Source organism: Urocitellus parryii, chromosome 12, assembly GCF_045843805.1.
Source record: "Urocitellus parryii isolate mUroPar1 chromosome 12, mUroPar1.hap1, whole genome shotgun sequence".
NCBI classification, from domain to species: Eukaryota; Metazoa; Chordata; class Mammalia; order Rodentia; family Sciuridae; genus Urocitellus; species Urocitellus parryii.
Window position 1 is genome coordinate 94,399,782 of NC_135542.1, and position 16,893 is coordinate 94,416,674.

At 38.4% G+C, this 16,893-nt stretch overlaps 1 protein-coding gene across 1 annotated transcript in view; it reads right to left on the bottom strand.

The window, feature by feature from the left end:
• Positions 1–213: 213 nt before the first annotated feature.
• Eva1a (eva-1 homolog A, regulator of programmed cell death) overlaps positions 214–16,893 on the bottom strand; it is a 60,103-nt gene continuing 43,423 nt past the window's right edge. Inside the window, exon 4 of the mRNA XM_026397454.2 lies at positions 214–1,459. Coding sequence (XP_026253239.1) covers positions 1,086–1,459 — 374 coding nt within the window. The 3' untranslated portion in view covers positions 214–1,085. The remainder of the gene's footprint in view (positions 1,460–16,893) is intronic.

The window sequence follows — 16,893 nt, forward strand, 5'->3', positions numbered from 1 at the left end:
CCTTTAGAGAACACTAATACACAACCATAACACATAGCCTACAAAAAGTGAAATGTCCATAATCCCTCAGGGACAATTTCTCCATTCTCATCCTTGTGGGGCCTGGCAAAAGTCCACACCCACCCACATAGAAGGATGTCATTAAAGCTAAGTGTCACCACAGACAGGCATGAATCAAAAGATTTTATGTAACATTTATTTTTTGATCCCATCCTAACTTTGGCTTCCATCCTCAGCTCCTATCTCCATTCTTTTCATAGGAATCCAAACGTTTTTTAAAACAACATGGTTAAAATCATGATTATCTGGAGTCACAATAAATCTTCTTTCCAAAGGGGGAGGAGGTCACACAACTTTAATCCTTATGCAGCATTTTCAAATATGCATGTCAATATATATTTTTATAAACTATTTAAAATAAAAACCCTTCATCCTTTGAGGTTGGCATTTGCTAGTTCACTGACACACACCCCCATAATACAATAATTCTATTCATTTTCATGAATGAGGTGGGAACTATACTAAAAAATAGGATTTTAATCCCTGAGGTGTCAGTTAAAATGGATAGAGGTTGCCATTGCAACTCAAGATTTTAAAAATTTAGCCTTAAATAATAAGCATGGATCATGCTCTCTGAATCAAAATCACCTCCACAGCATGGAGTCACTTAGAAAACTGCATTTTGGGGGGTTATATGCACCCTGATATCTCCAGCTCTCTTGCTATGAGAATCTTTCCTTTTGTAAAGGAATAACATAGCAATCAAGTCTGTAGAAACTTCTGAGATCCTCAGAAATCAAGAGAAACCATAGTCCTGTTTCTCAAATCTCCATCCACATTGTTGGAGAGGGTGTTTCAGCACCATTCCAAGACCTGGAAATGGATGAGCCAACTTGATTCTTCTGGTTCTCCATAGATAAAGAGTCAAACGGAGAAACCAGTCCTCCTGGCTAGAAAAATGGGCACATCTGGGCTTTTCTCTGCTGCCCATGGTTAGCAGAGCTGGGTTCAGTTCCCTGTGCCCACCACCATTCCTGTAGACCCCCTTCCTTCCAGGTGGCTTCAAGAGGTTTTGGCTGCTCCCCCTAGTAGTAGCGGTTCAGGCTCCGGGTGCCAGGCACCTCGGGCTGGCCGTTCATCCAAATCTCCCTGATGATGCGCTCGCGCTCCTCCAGCCTCTGGGCGCGCTCCAGCTCCTCCGCAGAGGTGAACACGTTCTTGTTCAAAGTCCTCTCAAAGCGGCGGTGTCTCCGCACCGAGAGGTCAGAGGCAGTGTCCGAGCTGCCATCCTCGCTGTCGCTGCTGTCACTGCTGCTCTCTCGGTCTTGCAGAAACTTCCTCTTGGGGCGCCGCTGGCAGTCTGTATGACAAGAGATCCTCATCACCAAGGCAGCCAGGGTCAGGACCAGCCCGATGCACACGCCAGAGACAAAGTACAGAGCTGCTCGCTCAGGGTTTTCTGGAGGAAGAAGAAGAAAACATTTGAAAAGAAAACAGATTCACGTGCAGAGAATAGATGGGACTCCTGCCCCCAAACCTCTCACCTAGCCCCAAGCCTTGCTGGTTACCAATATTGCCTTCAAATGTGACAAATCTATTAGTGTAGTCAAATGGTGAATCTAGAAAGGTTAAAGGATATATGGGATTATTTTATTCTACTTTCAACTCTGATTTTGAAATTATTTCAGAATAAAAAGTTAAAAGAAGCCTGGTGCAATGGTGCAAGCCTATAATCCCAGGAGCTGGGGAGGCTGAACAGGGGGATCCTGGGTCCAAAGCCAGCCTCAGCAAAATGGAGGTGCTAAGCAACTCAGTGAGACCCTGTCTCTAAATAAAATACAAAATAGGACTGGGGATGTGGCTCAGTGGTCGAGTGTCCCTGAGTTCAATCCCTGGTACAAAAAAAAAGTTAAAAGAAACAAAAACTATTTTAATACCTACTATATACAACAACTGTGCCTAGGTGCCATGTGTTTTAAGAGGTGTCTCTTTCTAAAAGCTCTTTTTAACTGTACACAAGTAAATTTGGCTCATGAATTTACTCCTGCAACCTTCTAAATTACCTTTTCATCACTGTGATGGGCAACTTCTGAGATGCCCCACTTCCTGGTACTCATGCCATCCCTTAAGGGCTGGACTCAGTGACTGACTTATAAGAAACAGAATATGGTAAAAGCTGGTTCTAAGACTAGATTATATAAGGCTGTGAGCTCATCTTGCTCATTTATATTCCCTCTTTCTGCTAAACTGCTTACTTTGATGAAGCCAGATACCATGTATGCACTGTCCTACAGAGAAGCCCAAGTGTCAAGGAACTAAGGGTGGCCTTCACCCAATATTCTTCAAGGTACTGAATGGTGCCAACAGCTAGGTGGGTGAGCTTGGCAGGGAACCATCCCTAGGTCAAGCCTTACAGTGACCACCAGCCTCATCGCCTTGCAGGAACCTTGTGGGAGACCTTGAACCAAAGAATGCAGCTAAGCCACACTCACTCAGGTTCCTGAACCACAGAAACTGAGAGATAAAGTATGTATTCTTGTAAGTCACTAAGTTTTAGGTAAGTTAAGTTTTTACACAGCGGTAGATAACATATACAGTCAATCACACGTTTGCAATCAGCTTAAGCTTTTAAGAATGATCTCATCAAGTAAATTGAAAAAGAAAATAAGAATCTGAGGGCTTCCTTGGTGAGAGAAGAACGTAATTATTCTGTTGTTGAGCAATACACTAAGCAGGCCCAGTGGTGACCCCAGTAAGATGTACTCAATAGGAAGACAGCCTTTGAGTAAGCAACTGTCCCTCGGTAGGCACAAGGGAGAACATGGGAACATGCCTGGCCTGTATCATGGGACAGGCCATGGTCAAGCTGGTAGGCTCACGCTGGACATCAGCAAGTTAAATTTCCATATTCCACATTCACTTGTAAGTGTGAATCAAAATAGGTTTCCTTTTGTGGTTCTAAATAATACAAATGGGATCACAGAAGATGGATTTTTGCTTTTAAATATAAGAATATTTCTTAGAAAGATTTCCAGATCTGTGTATTTAGGTAAACAAAAGTTTTTAAATTAGAGCTTCATGGTTATTATATATAGCAGTGGGTTCATCCCGACAAACCCATATATGCATGGAAATTGATTTGGTTCATGATACCCTCCCTTTTTTCTCCCCTTTTCCCCTCCTGTCTTCCTTTTCCTCTCTCCTTCTCCTCTACTCGACTCAACTTCCTTTCATTCATCTATTAATTGGAATTTGGTTGTTCTTTTATGTAATTTATCTATTCTATTCTATTCTATTCTATTCTATTCTATTCTATTCTATTCTATTCTACTCTACTCTACCCCTCCACTCTATTTTCCCTCCTCCTTTCCTTTATTTTACTATAGCTTCTGCATATGAGAGAAAATATTTGACCTTTGAGCTTCTGAGTTTGGCTATTTTCACTTAAAATTATATTCTCCATTTCCATCCACTTACTGACAAATGCCATATTTTCATTCTTTTTAATGGCTGAGTAGAACTACATTTTGTGTGTGTGTATATATGTCTCTCTCTGTCTCTCTCTCCATGTATGTGTATGTGTATGTGTGTGTGTGTGTGTGTGTGTGTGTGTGTGAGACAGTTTTTAATCCATTCATCTATTGGTGGCACCTGGGTTAATTCCATAATTTAGCTATTATGAATTGTGCTGCTATAAACATTGATGGGGCTGTCATTGTAGTATGTTGATTTTAGATCTGGGAAAATACTCAGGAATGGGACAGCTGAGTCATATGGTAGTCCATCCTTAATTTTTTAAATATTTTTTTTAGGTGTAGATGGACACAACACAATGCCTTTATTTTTAGGTGGTGCTGAGGATCGAATCTGGGTCCCAATCCTAGCCCAGCATCCTTAATTTTTTGAGGAATCTCCATACTGCTTTCCAGAGTAATTGTACTAGTCTGCAGTGCCACCAACAATCTAAGTGTTCCTTTCTTCCTACAACCTCACCTGCATTTACTGCTGTTTGTATTTTTTGTAATTACCATTCTGATTGGAGATGAAATCCTAGTGTAGTTTTGATTTTCATTTCCCTGATTACTAGAGATGTTCAGCATTTTTTCATGTATTTGTTGGCCTGTTGTATTTCTTTCATTGAGAAGTTTCTATTTAGTTCTTTCGCTTATTTATTGATTGGGTTATTTGGTTTTTGATGTTAATTTTTTTGAGTCCTTTGTATATTCTGGATATTAATCCCCTATCAGAGGAGTAGCTGGCCAAGATTTTCTCTCATTCTGTAGGCTCTTTCTTCATGTTCTCAATCATTCCCTTTGCTGTACAGAGCTTTTTATTTCTGGCATCCCACTTATTAATTCCTGGTTTACTTCTTGTGCTTTGGGTGTCATGTTAAGGAAGTCTGTGCAAGTACCTATATGATGGAGTGTTGACCCTATGTTTTCTTTTAGTAATTGTAAGTTTTCTGGTCCAATTTCTAGGTCTTTGATCCATTTTGATTTGAGTTTTGTGCAGGCTGAAAAATTTAATTTTTCTGTATATCTAGTGTTCCCAGGACCATTTGTTTTTTTAAGGGCTGTTTTTTTCTTCTCCCAGATATATTTTTGGCACCTTTGTTAAATATCAGACAGTTATAATTTTGTGAATTTATCTCTTTTATTCTATTCCACTGGACTTCATGTCCATCAATAGCTTTTTATTATTATTATTATTACTACATACTGTTCTGTAGTATATGAATTGTAGCATATGAATTGTTTCTAATTTTTCACAATTAGGATCAACGCAACAGTCAATGTCTTTACATCCTTATACATATCTCTTTATTGCCAATGCAGAATTATTTCTATAGATTAGTTATCTAGAAATGGAACAGCTACATCAAAGAGCTTAGGCATTTTGAAGTTTTATGTATTCTAAACTGTATCCAATAAAAGTCCAAATACAGCATGTTGAACCCATGTGTTAATAATTCCTCACTTCCTCTGAAATCCCCATTGAAATGATGGCAGTGTGTATAGATAGAAATAATAAGAAAAAAGAGTAGAGTGCAGAAGAAAACAAAAAAAAAAAACAAGACTAGTGGATAAAATAATCAACAAATAGGAGAAAAGCATAGTGAAGTAACCTGAAACTGAATTCTACCAGCTAATATAATATCCATAAATGCAGAGAACCTAGTGAGCACCAGCCTTAGGATGCAAAAAGTTCAGCAGGGATCCAAATCCACCCTGTTCCATTATAAAAATGAAGAACTATAATATAAATGGGAGGTGGGAGCTCTGGAAACACAGAGGCAGTGGAGAAGCCAAGATGAGATATGGGGGTCCAAGAAAGAAAGGTAGTTACTGAACTGAGAGTTGAAGGCTGAGGTGGGCTAGCTATATGAAGATGGGGAAAAGTGTCCCAGGCAGAGAGAAAAGCATGAACAAAGGCACAGAGATATGAAAAACCACATATGTGTGGGAACAAATTATAGAATCTTAAATTCCACTTTTCTATGGCAACAACTAGCATATTGCTAGGTCTCAAATACCATTGGTTGATATCACTGTCACTCTCTAAACATCATAATATTCCAACATAGAAAATAAAGAGAACCATAACTCCTCCCACTATAGATACTGTATTTCCAATTATATAGCCCTAAACTGTAACTTTACTACCAATTGAAATACTCTCACGTACTGCACTTACTGTTGAGTAAACCATGTAAGTCTTGAAAAAAGGTGATGGCATTAAATCTTATTTCTCCATTTTAAAAAAAAAATACCTTGCCCATTAGGATTCTTTTTATTCAAATACAAAAACTCCACTTTGTTTCTCTCTGGTTCCAGAGTGTTGAGAGATTTTTTAAAACCAATTTTGATATTGTCACCTAAAATGATCTCTCAAAGCCAACCATTGGCCTCTGAAATGAATTTGCCTAACTCCCCACCCAAGATAATGCAAAAATACTGAATAAGACTAGGACTTGGAAAAAGACACTAACTAGCCTGGTGAATGGTGAATGTGAACCTGAAATACATAGGGGGCCTGGTGGTCTTCAGTAGATGTGACTTAACCTACTTACCCTGTGTTTAGCCCCAAGGTCTCCACCTCATCCACAAGCTCACAAAACATCTCACAGACTCCTTCACTTCCTGGGACGAGTCACTCCAACACTGTCTGCCACCATCACAAATAGCCAACTGCCTAATTTTCCACCAGTTGTTTACATCTGTGTCCCCATCAGAAATGGATGCTTGGCAAAGGCAGGAAATGATATTTAAGTCTCTGATTTTCTAGAACCTACATAAATTATCCAAATATGTTCCTATAATTTCATGCAACCCATGACATAATCCCCCCCCGCCATTTTAAAATAGTCTCTTTTTATTATTTCATCTCCTTCTTCCTGCCTTTCCCCACCTCCTTCCTTCCTTTTTGGTTGTCTTTGATGAAATAAAAGAAGCAAGAAGAGGTGGTGTGACTTCTAGATGCCTTGTGACAATTAAAAAGAACCAAGCAAACCAATCCAAATCTGTCCAGTTTTGGAGTCTATTATCTTCTCATCATTTCCTGATGCTTTTGTGGAATCGGTATCAATACTGATGTGGATCTGTCACACAGGAGTGTTGGGACAATCAGTGCTTGCAAAACTGACCAGCAAATGTTCATTTTGAGACCACAGAAAAGGCACCACTTCTACCATTAGGTTTATAGTTTCCCTGAGGAAACAGTGACCTGGACAGCCTATGAACTTCACATCAATCTGCATTTATCTATGATTAGCTCATGTCGGCAGGATCCCAATTAACATGCACAAAGTGTAAAACAACAACGTACTATCTGATGACAGGTTGGAATGGGCCTGAGTTTTGTCTAGATCCTGGAGCAATCTTGGAAATTCTTAAGTCCTTAGAATACACAGGACATGTCTTAGGACAAATAAAAGCCTGGGACTTGGCCTCCCATAATGGGGTGAAAGCCAATGATTTGTCTTTCTTTTATAAAGTAAGAGGAGGTCTCTCTCCTTCATTAGTCAAATGACCTTAGTCATCTCCAACCTCATGGGAACCTCCAAGTCTGATAGGAGAAACAGGCACAGGATAAAACATAACTGGAATCAAGTGTGTCTGACTGAAAACCTGTGTGCATGTGGCACCCTGGGCAGGCTCAGTGAACGCAGAGCAGGTGAAAAGTCAGTGGACACAGGGACTGAAAAACCAAACCAGGAAGAAAAGTTCAGTCCAAGGTGGGCTTCATAAGACCTAGTCCCAGTGAGAATTCAAAAGTAAAATCCACTTGGACAAAGCAAAGTAAAAAAAAAAAAAAAAAACTATTTTCTAGAAAAATCGGTTCTGTGGTTTGTTAAGACAAAACCTTCTCCAGAAGCCATTTCTTGGCTTGTCTGAGTTGTTCAAAATTCTCTTGGAGCCTCTTTGCTCTAAAACAGGCTTGACTCTGCCTCAGAAATCTGTACCCCTACTGCAAACAGAATTGATTTTCTGCCACCAGCCTCGTCAGGCTGGAATAAGGTCATTGTTCCTGTAGCGACAGCTGGTCAGGGAACCCAGAGTCCTCCCTCTGTCCACATGTCCACAGCCCATTAGGCCACTGACCCTGCCTAAGTCTCTGTGAGTCTGAAATGGCCTAAGCTTTACCTCACTGCTCTGGGCCTTTCTCTAGATTAGCAGTTTTCACAGTGCAAACGTGTGCCAAGAGGCAAACAGGCTAGATGATTTGGAAGAAATTAATTGTCAGACCTTCACTGGACACTTCCACTGTTCTTTCCTCTACTGGACACACCTGAGAAAGCACTCGTTGAGGAGGGATGTGCTTACCAGTTTCACACCTCCACTGTGCACACCTCCACTGTGGCCCTTCTCCCATCCCACCCTTCTCAATGTGCCCTTCCCCAGTTGCACAAAAGGCAAGACTGGCTCCCACACCCTGAACCTTATCACAGTGTGCCACCCCGAAGTACCAAAGTGGCCACCAAGGAAAATAACTCAAAATATTAATCTCAGAGTCAGGAAGCAAGCTGGGCATGGTGGTACATGCCTGTAATTCCCGTGACGGAGGAGACTGAGGTGGGAGGATTATTAGTTTGAAGCCAGCCTCAGCAACTTAGGAAGACCCCATCTCAAAATAAAAAATAATAAGGACCCAGCAGCTTAGGAGACTAAGATAGGAGGATTGTGAGTCCAAAGCCAGCGCAGCAATAAGCAACTCAGTGAGATCCTGTCTCTAAATAAAATACAAAATAGGGCTGGGGATAGGGCTCAGTGCTTGAGTGTCCCTGAGTTCAATCCCCAGTACCAGAATAATAACAACAACAACAACAATAAGGGCTGAAGATGTAGCTCAGTGGTAAAGTGCCCCCAGGTTCAATCCCCAATATATTAAAAAAAAAATCAGGAGGCAAATGCCTCCAATGAATGGGCAATACATCCCTTTCCAACTTTGTTTCCATTCTTACTTTTCAACAAACAGAAGGAAGGCCTAATCAAGTTGTCAGCAGATAGCTCATTACAAATAATTTTTGATGACAGATCACTCAGATTTTTGGCATACAGCATAAATTTAATTCAAAGACTTGAGTGATGTCATTATAATAAAACTCTTTCTGCTTCTATCTATGTATTTATGTGAACAAACTTTCTCAACAACCATGTCTATGAAATATGAAAACTAGAATTTTGGCTGAATTTTGACTCTTTTAATGAGTGATATTTACCCACAAATAAATAAACTAATGGGGGACTCATCCATCTCAAGAGATGTACATCTGATAAATTTTAATTTTTATGATAAAAACTCCTTTATAACTTCCAATCTCATACAAAACACATCTCACATGAAATTCCTCTCCTTTTACCTCCAACCATCCAGGTTCTCTTTCCTTCTACCTGTCCTCTGCCCCTTTCTCCTTTCAATTGTTACCTTTCTGCCTGAGGTGTCCCCTCAGTCCACCAGTCACCTATGCCCAAGGCCCGGGGTCCTCTTTGACTCCCTCTTTTGCTTCCATTCCCTGAATCAATGAGTCTCACCCAACCCTTCCATTCTCACTGCCATTCCCAAGACAGCGGGGTGACTCCAGCAGCTTCCCAGCTCGACAGCTGGATTCTAGTTCCTCATTCCTCCATTATATTTTGAAGATAGATATCAATGACACATTTTTAATTGTTCTCCTATTTACATAGCTTATCCCCCCCAACTCCCCAAAATTAATCTTTGTAAAAGCCCTCAAAATTCCAGTCTCCCATGACTAAATCCCAGACTCCTTCATAAAAGCCTTTACTGCAGACAACCCAAGGGTCTCACTCTTGACCCCAAAACATATTATCTTCAGATTCATTGCTGATTCCTTTGTTGGAATGCCAGGATGTGGATCCTCCTGGGTCTTTTTTACCCCCCATGAATAATTAAGATTCAATAAAATAGAGCCCTCTCTCTTACATTAGCATAGTTCTGCTCAAAGTGACATGCCTGGAACTCCCTGAACACTTAATACCCCTTTTAGCATTACAGAACATTCTACAGGAGTTTTCTTAGAATTCTACAAAGAATTATTTCATAATGAGTGTAAAAAAAATTAACAAGAGGGGCTGGGGTTGTGGCTCAGTGGTAGAGGACTCGCCTAGCACATGCAAGGCCCTGGGTTCGATCCTCAGCACCACATAAAAATAAATAAAAGATAGGTATTGTGTCCATCTACAACTAAATAAAATAAAAATATTTTTTAAAAAATTAACAAGAGTTTATTGTGAAAATTCTCCTTTAGGAAAAGAAGAATTTAAAATAATCCTGAAAGGAGAATGGGAAAGGAGAAGGAGGACAGGAGGGTAAAGCAGGGGGATCATGAATTAAAATTTATTTCCATGTATGTATAAGTTTACTGGGAGGAACCCAATCACTATGTATAACTATAAAAATCTTTAAATTCTGATTTATTAATTATTTGTTTTTTGCTTTTTGGTGTTAAGTTTTTCAAGTTCTTTATAAATTCTAGATATTAATGCTCTCAGAAGAGTAGCTAGCAAAGATTTTCTCCCATTCTGTAAGCTCTCTCATCATATTCTAAATTGTTTTCTTGGCATGCAGAAGATTTTTAATTTGATGCCATCCCATCTATTAACTCTTGGCGTTATTTCCTGAGCCTTAGGGGTCCTATGGAAAAAGTCTTTGCCTGTGCCGGTATGCTTAAGTACTGACCCTATGTTTTCTTCTAAGAGTTGCAAATTTTCTTGTCTAATTCCTAGGTCTTTAACCCATTTTGAATTGATTTTTGTGCAGGATGAGAGATAAGGGTCTAGTTTCATTCGTTTACATATGGATAACCAGTTTTTCCAGCACAACGTGTTTAAAAGTCTGTCTTTTCTCCAATGTATGTTTTGGGCACATTTGTTAAGAATCAGATGACTGTAGAAGTGTGAGTTTGTCTTTGGTTCTTCTATTCTGTACCATTGGTCTATGTGTCTGTTTTATGTCCATACTATGCAGATTTTGTTACCATAGCTCTGTAGTATAACTGGAAGTCAGGTATTATGATGCCTCCAACATTGCTTTTTTTTTTTTTTAACTTAGAATTACTTTGGATATTCTGGGTCTTTTGTTGTTCCAAATTAACTTTAGGACTGTTTTTTCTATTTCTATGATGAATGTCATTGGTATTCAATGGGAATTGCATTAATCAGCTTTTTTTTTTTAGAGAGAGAGAGAGAGAGAGAATTTTTTTAAAATATTTATTTTTTTAGTTTTCGGCGGACACAACATCTTTGTTTGTATATGGTGCTGAGGATAGAACCTGGGCCGCACCCATGCCAGGTGAGCACGCTACCCGCTTGAGCCTCATCCCCAGCCTAATCAGCTTTTAGTAGTATGGTCATTTTAACAATATTAATTCTGCCTATCCATGAACATGGTAAGTCTTTCCATCTTCTCATTTCTTCTTCAATTTCTTTCTTCAGTGTTCTATAGTTTTCATTGTAGAGGTCTTTCACCTCCTTAGTTGGATTAATCCTAGGTATTTTTTTTTTTGAGGCTATTGTGAATGGAACTGTTTTCTTGGCATATTGACTGTTGTTATATAGGGAAGCTATTAATTTTTGTATGTTGAATTTGTAACCTGCTTCTTGGCTGAATTTATTAACTCCAGCAGTCTTTTGGTGAAGTTTTTTTTGGATCTTCTAAGTATACAATCATTTTATCTGCAAACAGTAATAATTTGTTTTCTCCTGTTCTGTTTTTTGTCTTTTTTTTTTCCTTCTCTTGCCTAATTGCTCTGGCTAGAATATCTATCATTGGATATTAAATAGGAGTGGTGAGAGTAGATATCCTTGTCTTGGTCCAGATTTTAAAGGAGTTGTTTTCAGTTTTTCACCATTTACAATGAGTTCAGCTTTGGGTTTTTCATCTATAGCCTTTATGATATTGAGGTAGGTTCCTTCTATCTTAAGTTTCTAAGTGTTTTTATGATGAATGGGTGCTGAATTTTGTCAAAGGCTTTCTCTGGTCACTTGAAGTCACTTGAGATGACGGATTTTTTTTATCTTTAATTCTATTTATATGATGAACAGAAGATCTTGCGATACTTCTTTACTTTCCAAATTGTTACAAATGGAATCACTCCTCTTCATGCCCCCTTTCCCAACTTTGGAACCCAAGAATGTTAAAATCTGTACAGATACACATATGGCAAACATGCATGCACAAAGAGATGGAAATACACAGGAAGGAAGGGGAAGATGAGAAAGGAAGAAAGGAAAGGAAGAGAAGGAAAAGTAAGATAGATGATTGATAGAAACAGAGTTAGATAGAACAAAAATAGGGCTACCATCTACTGAATCTTTGCCAAGATGCAGGATAATCCTCTTGTGCTGGTCATCAACTTGCAACCATGACCATAATCCAAAAGAGCAGGTAAGTATTGTTAGTCTTGTTTAAAAGATAAAACTGGGAAGAGATATATCCATGCTTTCACCAGGATAAGCCAAGTATTTTGATACTAAAAATAAAAATAATAATAATAATTCTTGCTTTCACACCCTTGCCCTCACCCCACGTGTTGCATACGCCTGACTTTGGAGAGCATTTCTGAACTCCATTTTGGAAATTGCTATTCTCATTCTAGCTTACCTGTCCCCACAGATCAGAAACATCCTCTACATACAGTATCCCAGACACAGACTCCCAGAGAAGCTCAGTAAAAGCAACCAATCCGGGCAAGGGGCAAGGGAGTTTCCTGGATCTCACTGGGTCCTAAGCTGATACCTCAGGGCAGATTTTCATAGCTGATAAAATTTGCATTGCGCTTCTACATCATTTTTCTGCATAAACCAGAACTGTAGCTCTCTGGTGATTGTTTTGTTCTTTCCTCCAATACTTGCTGCTCCAGGTCACTTCCTCTTGGCCAGTGATCCACCCTAGTATTGACCAGATCCAGACAGCTGTTAATTACCCAGGAAGCAGAGTGGGGAGGGCTATTGTCGGTTGTTTTCCCTTAATAAATAAAAATAAATGTATTGCTATATCTTGTTTCCTGCAGGGCCATTGTTTTCATGGACAGGAAGAGGCCCTATGTGGAGGTCCTGGGGCTAATTTCATTTGCACCCTTGGAGGTCACATTATGCCCAGCAGGCTCTGCTGGAGTGGAGAGCAACAGTCAGCCCAGGCTGTGTCCACTGGTATCTGTGCAAGGGTAACCTGGGCTTTCTTGTTGACCCCAAAGTTTCTAATCCTTTGAGTAGAAGAGATGAAGTTTTTAAGTGGGCTTTAAAGAGAATAACAGGGCTTGTGTGGAACCAGGGAGTACTTAGCATAACCTCTTCTCTAAACACTTAAGAGATTATAAGGATGTCTCTATGGAATTCTGACCCATTCCTTAGGAGAGGGAAGATTCCTACTAGAGCTTGTGTCCTCTCTTCCTCCCCTTACTGAATTGTTCCTTCCCAGGAAGAAGTAGTGGAGAATTTCTGTCCCCACAGGCCAGCCATCCAAATTTCATTTCACCCTCTTCATCTTCTTGTCCTCACTACATAAACAATAAGTATCCCATGAGGAAGTCTCCATTTCCCTAACCCTCATGATACCCACTCACTTTTCTCCCCTACGCTGGGAAATTCCTGTCATTCAATAGCTATCATGCACTATGCTTTATATGAGTGTCCCCCAAATTCCCATGTGTCAGGGCTTGGTCACCAGTCTGTGATGTTATTAAGAGGTGGTGGAACTTTAAGAGGTGGGGCCTAGTGGGAGGAATTTAGGTCCCTGAGAGGGTGCTCTTGAAGAGAATACTGGAACAGCAGCCCCTTCCTCTCTCTCTCTCTTTGCTTCCTAACCACCCCTAGGTGAGCAGACCTCCTGTGCCATGTGTTCTCACCATGATATACTGTGCTGCCACAAGCCCCAAACTACAGGGTCAAGCAATCATGGGCTGAAACTATGAGCTAAAATAAATCTTTCCTCTTTTTAAGTTGATTATCTTAGGTATTTTTGTCACAGTGATGGAAGGCTAACATACTCTGTGACTCCAGGGAGTCAGGGAGAAACCCTGACATGGTCTCTAATCCAGCTTTGTCACTGCTGAAGTTGACACAGTGTTCTTCCGATGCTTTTCTAGGTCCTTAAGTTTGAAAAGAAAGAAGAGTATGTGATTAATTAGCTCCTTCAATCTAAGCAACACTTTATGTAGTTATATTATAATTGGTTACGTAACTATTATCTTTCCCAAATGATTAAGAGAAAATTGAATCCAAATGAATCGCTTTGGATTCTCAGAGCATCCAGTAGAGTGCGTTGCTCATGGTATGTATCTCAAAAATATTTATTGAACTAAATAAAGAATATAAAATTTCTAGAAGTTCAATTAATAAATTTAATACATGTGGATATATGTCTATGTATAGATGTTTGTATGTTTATATATGTGGATATGTGAGTATATATTTACATATACACATCATATAACATTAAAAAGAAGGGAATGGAAAAAAGTTACAAAATTACCATAATATGCAACTAGATATAACTATACAATATGTAGGACAGTGAAGTGAATTTTCTTCTTTTTTATTCGGAATTGCAGGTAATATTAAGTGAATTTTCTTCTGTTCTTTCCCTGTTGTATAAAAATGTACATATTTAATTTAATTGGTTATAATCAGGGTATGTATATGTGTGTGTATATATATATAATTTAGAACTTTTTCTCTGGGTATATATTTCATACAATGCATAACATTATTTATATCACTCCATAGTATTTCCCCAATCACACCAATAATGGCTACATGGTATTCCACCCAGTAAATACACCACAGTTTTCAAAAATGGTTTCCTACCTTTGGGTGTTTAGGTTGTTGAAAAAATATAATGATGGAAGATATATTTTTTGTATTTAATGCTATTTCCTTTTTGCCCATTTGTTGTTTATTTCCTTATGATGAATTCTCAAAAAGGAATCTCTATGTCAAACAGGATACACATTATCATAGTTTTTAATACACATTGTCAAAAGTGATCCCTCAAAAGTGGTACATTAGTCTTCCATCAGCCATGTATGACAGCACTACTTTCACCAAACTCTCTTTCACAAAACCATATAATATTTAACATTGGGGGATATTCCAATGTTAAAATTTTTTTTCAAACTGTATATTTAATAAAATATATTTATTCCACAAATTACTGTGAGTCTGCAATGCCTTGGGCACTGTGTAGAGGGCTAAGAACACAAAGGTCCTCAACCTCACATGATTCACAATATAGAGGAAATAAATAAAAGAGAAATGACAGAAATAAGGGTACTTTCTCAAATGTCCAAATTTGAGATTAACATCAATTGTATGATGGAGAGCTAGCTAGGCCTCCCTTATACGAAGCTTATAAGAAAAGTGATTTGAATTCTGGCCAGCTCCTATGTGGTGGGCACAGCTATGCTTGCAGTTACACATGCAGAGAATATCAGTTAAATGAAAACAAACAAACAAAAAAATGAATAAATAAACAAATAGTCCTCCAAACTCTTGCATTGAAAAATAATTGTCAAAGACAAATGGCAAATCAGAAAAAAATTATAATATGTGCCAGAGACAAAATGTTAATAGATAAAAAGAATCTAGAAAGCTGGACATGGTGGTGTACACCTGTAATCTTGAGACTTGGGAGGCTAGTGCAGGAGGATCACAACTTCAAAGCCAGCCTTAGTAACTTAGCAAGGCCCTAAAAAACTTAGTAAGAACCTGTCTCAAAACAAAAAGTAAAAAAGGGCTGGGGATGTGGCTCAGTGGTAGAGCACACCTGGGTTCAATCCCTGTAAAACACACACACACACACACACACACACTACCACCACCACCACCACCAAGAAAGAACATTAAGAAAAAGACCATCAATAGAGCAAATACATAAAAGTTATCAACTTTTCACAGAAAAAGAAATACAAATGACTCTTCAACATATTAAGAGGCTCACTTAAAACAGGGATTGTCATGGTATCACTCACAAACCAAATCTGGCCAGCTCACTGTTCTTGTTTTACTGCAACACAGCTACATCCAGTCATATGCATCATCTGGTCTGCTCTTATGCTTCAACAGAGTTGAGTTTAAAAGATTCTGATCCACAAAGCTGAAAATATTTATTCTCCAGGCCTTTATAGGGTAGTATCTCTACTTTTTTGTATTTACTAAGATTTGCTTTGTGGCATAATATATGGTCTATTTTAGAAAAGGATCCATGCACTGCTGAGAAGAAAGTGTATGCGCTTGTTGATGGATAATATACTCTGTATATAAGTCTAAGTCATTGATTGTATTATTGAGTTCCATAGTTTCTTTGTTTAGCTTTTGTTTGGAAGATCTATCCAGTGGTGAAAGAGGTGTGTTAAAGTCACCCAGAATTATTGTGTTGTGATCTATTTGACTCTTGAACTTGAGAAGAGTTTGATTCATGAACGTAAATGCTCCATTGTTTGGGGCATATATATTTATAACTCTTATGTCTTGATGATGTATGGTTCCCTTAAGCAGTAATGAAATGTCCATCTCTATACCTTTTGAGTAACTTTGGCTTGAAGTCTACTTTATTTGATATGAGGATGGAAACTCCTGCTTGTTTACATAGATAAGCAGGAGTATATTTTATCCAACCTAAAATAAGAGCTGAAATCAATGAAATTGAAACAAAAGAAACAATTTAAAAATTGACAAAACAAAAAGTTGGTTTTTTGAAAAAAATAAATAAAATTGATAAACCATTAGCCATGCTAATGAAGAAAAAGAGAGAGAAAACTCAAATTATTAACATCCATGATGAAAACAGAAATATTACAATGGACACTACAGAAATATAGATGATAATTTAGAAATTATCTTGAAAATTTGTACTCCAGTAAATAGAAAATATCGAAGGTATTGACAAATTTCTAGAGACATATGATATGCCAAAACTAAATCAGGATGATATACATGATTTAAACAGATCAATTTCAAAAGAGGAAATAAAAGACACCATCAGAAGCATACCAACCAAGAAAAGCCCAGGACCAGATAGATATACAGCTGAGTTCTACAAGAACTAACACCAATACTTCTCAAACTATTTCATGAAGTAGAAAAAGAGGGAACACTTCCAAACACATTCTATGAGGCCAATATCACCCTGATTCTAAAATCAGACAAAGAAAGAAAACTTCAGACCAATATCTCTGATGAACATAGATGCAAAAATTCTCAACAAAATTCTGGCAAATCAAATACAAAAACATATCAAAAAGATAGTGCACCATGATCAAGTAAGATTCATCCCAGGTATGAAAGGTTGGATCAACATCTAGAAATCAATAAATGTAATTCATCACATCAATAGACTCAAAGATAAAAATCATATGATTATCTCAATATATGCAGA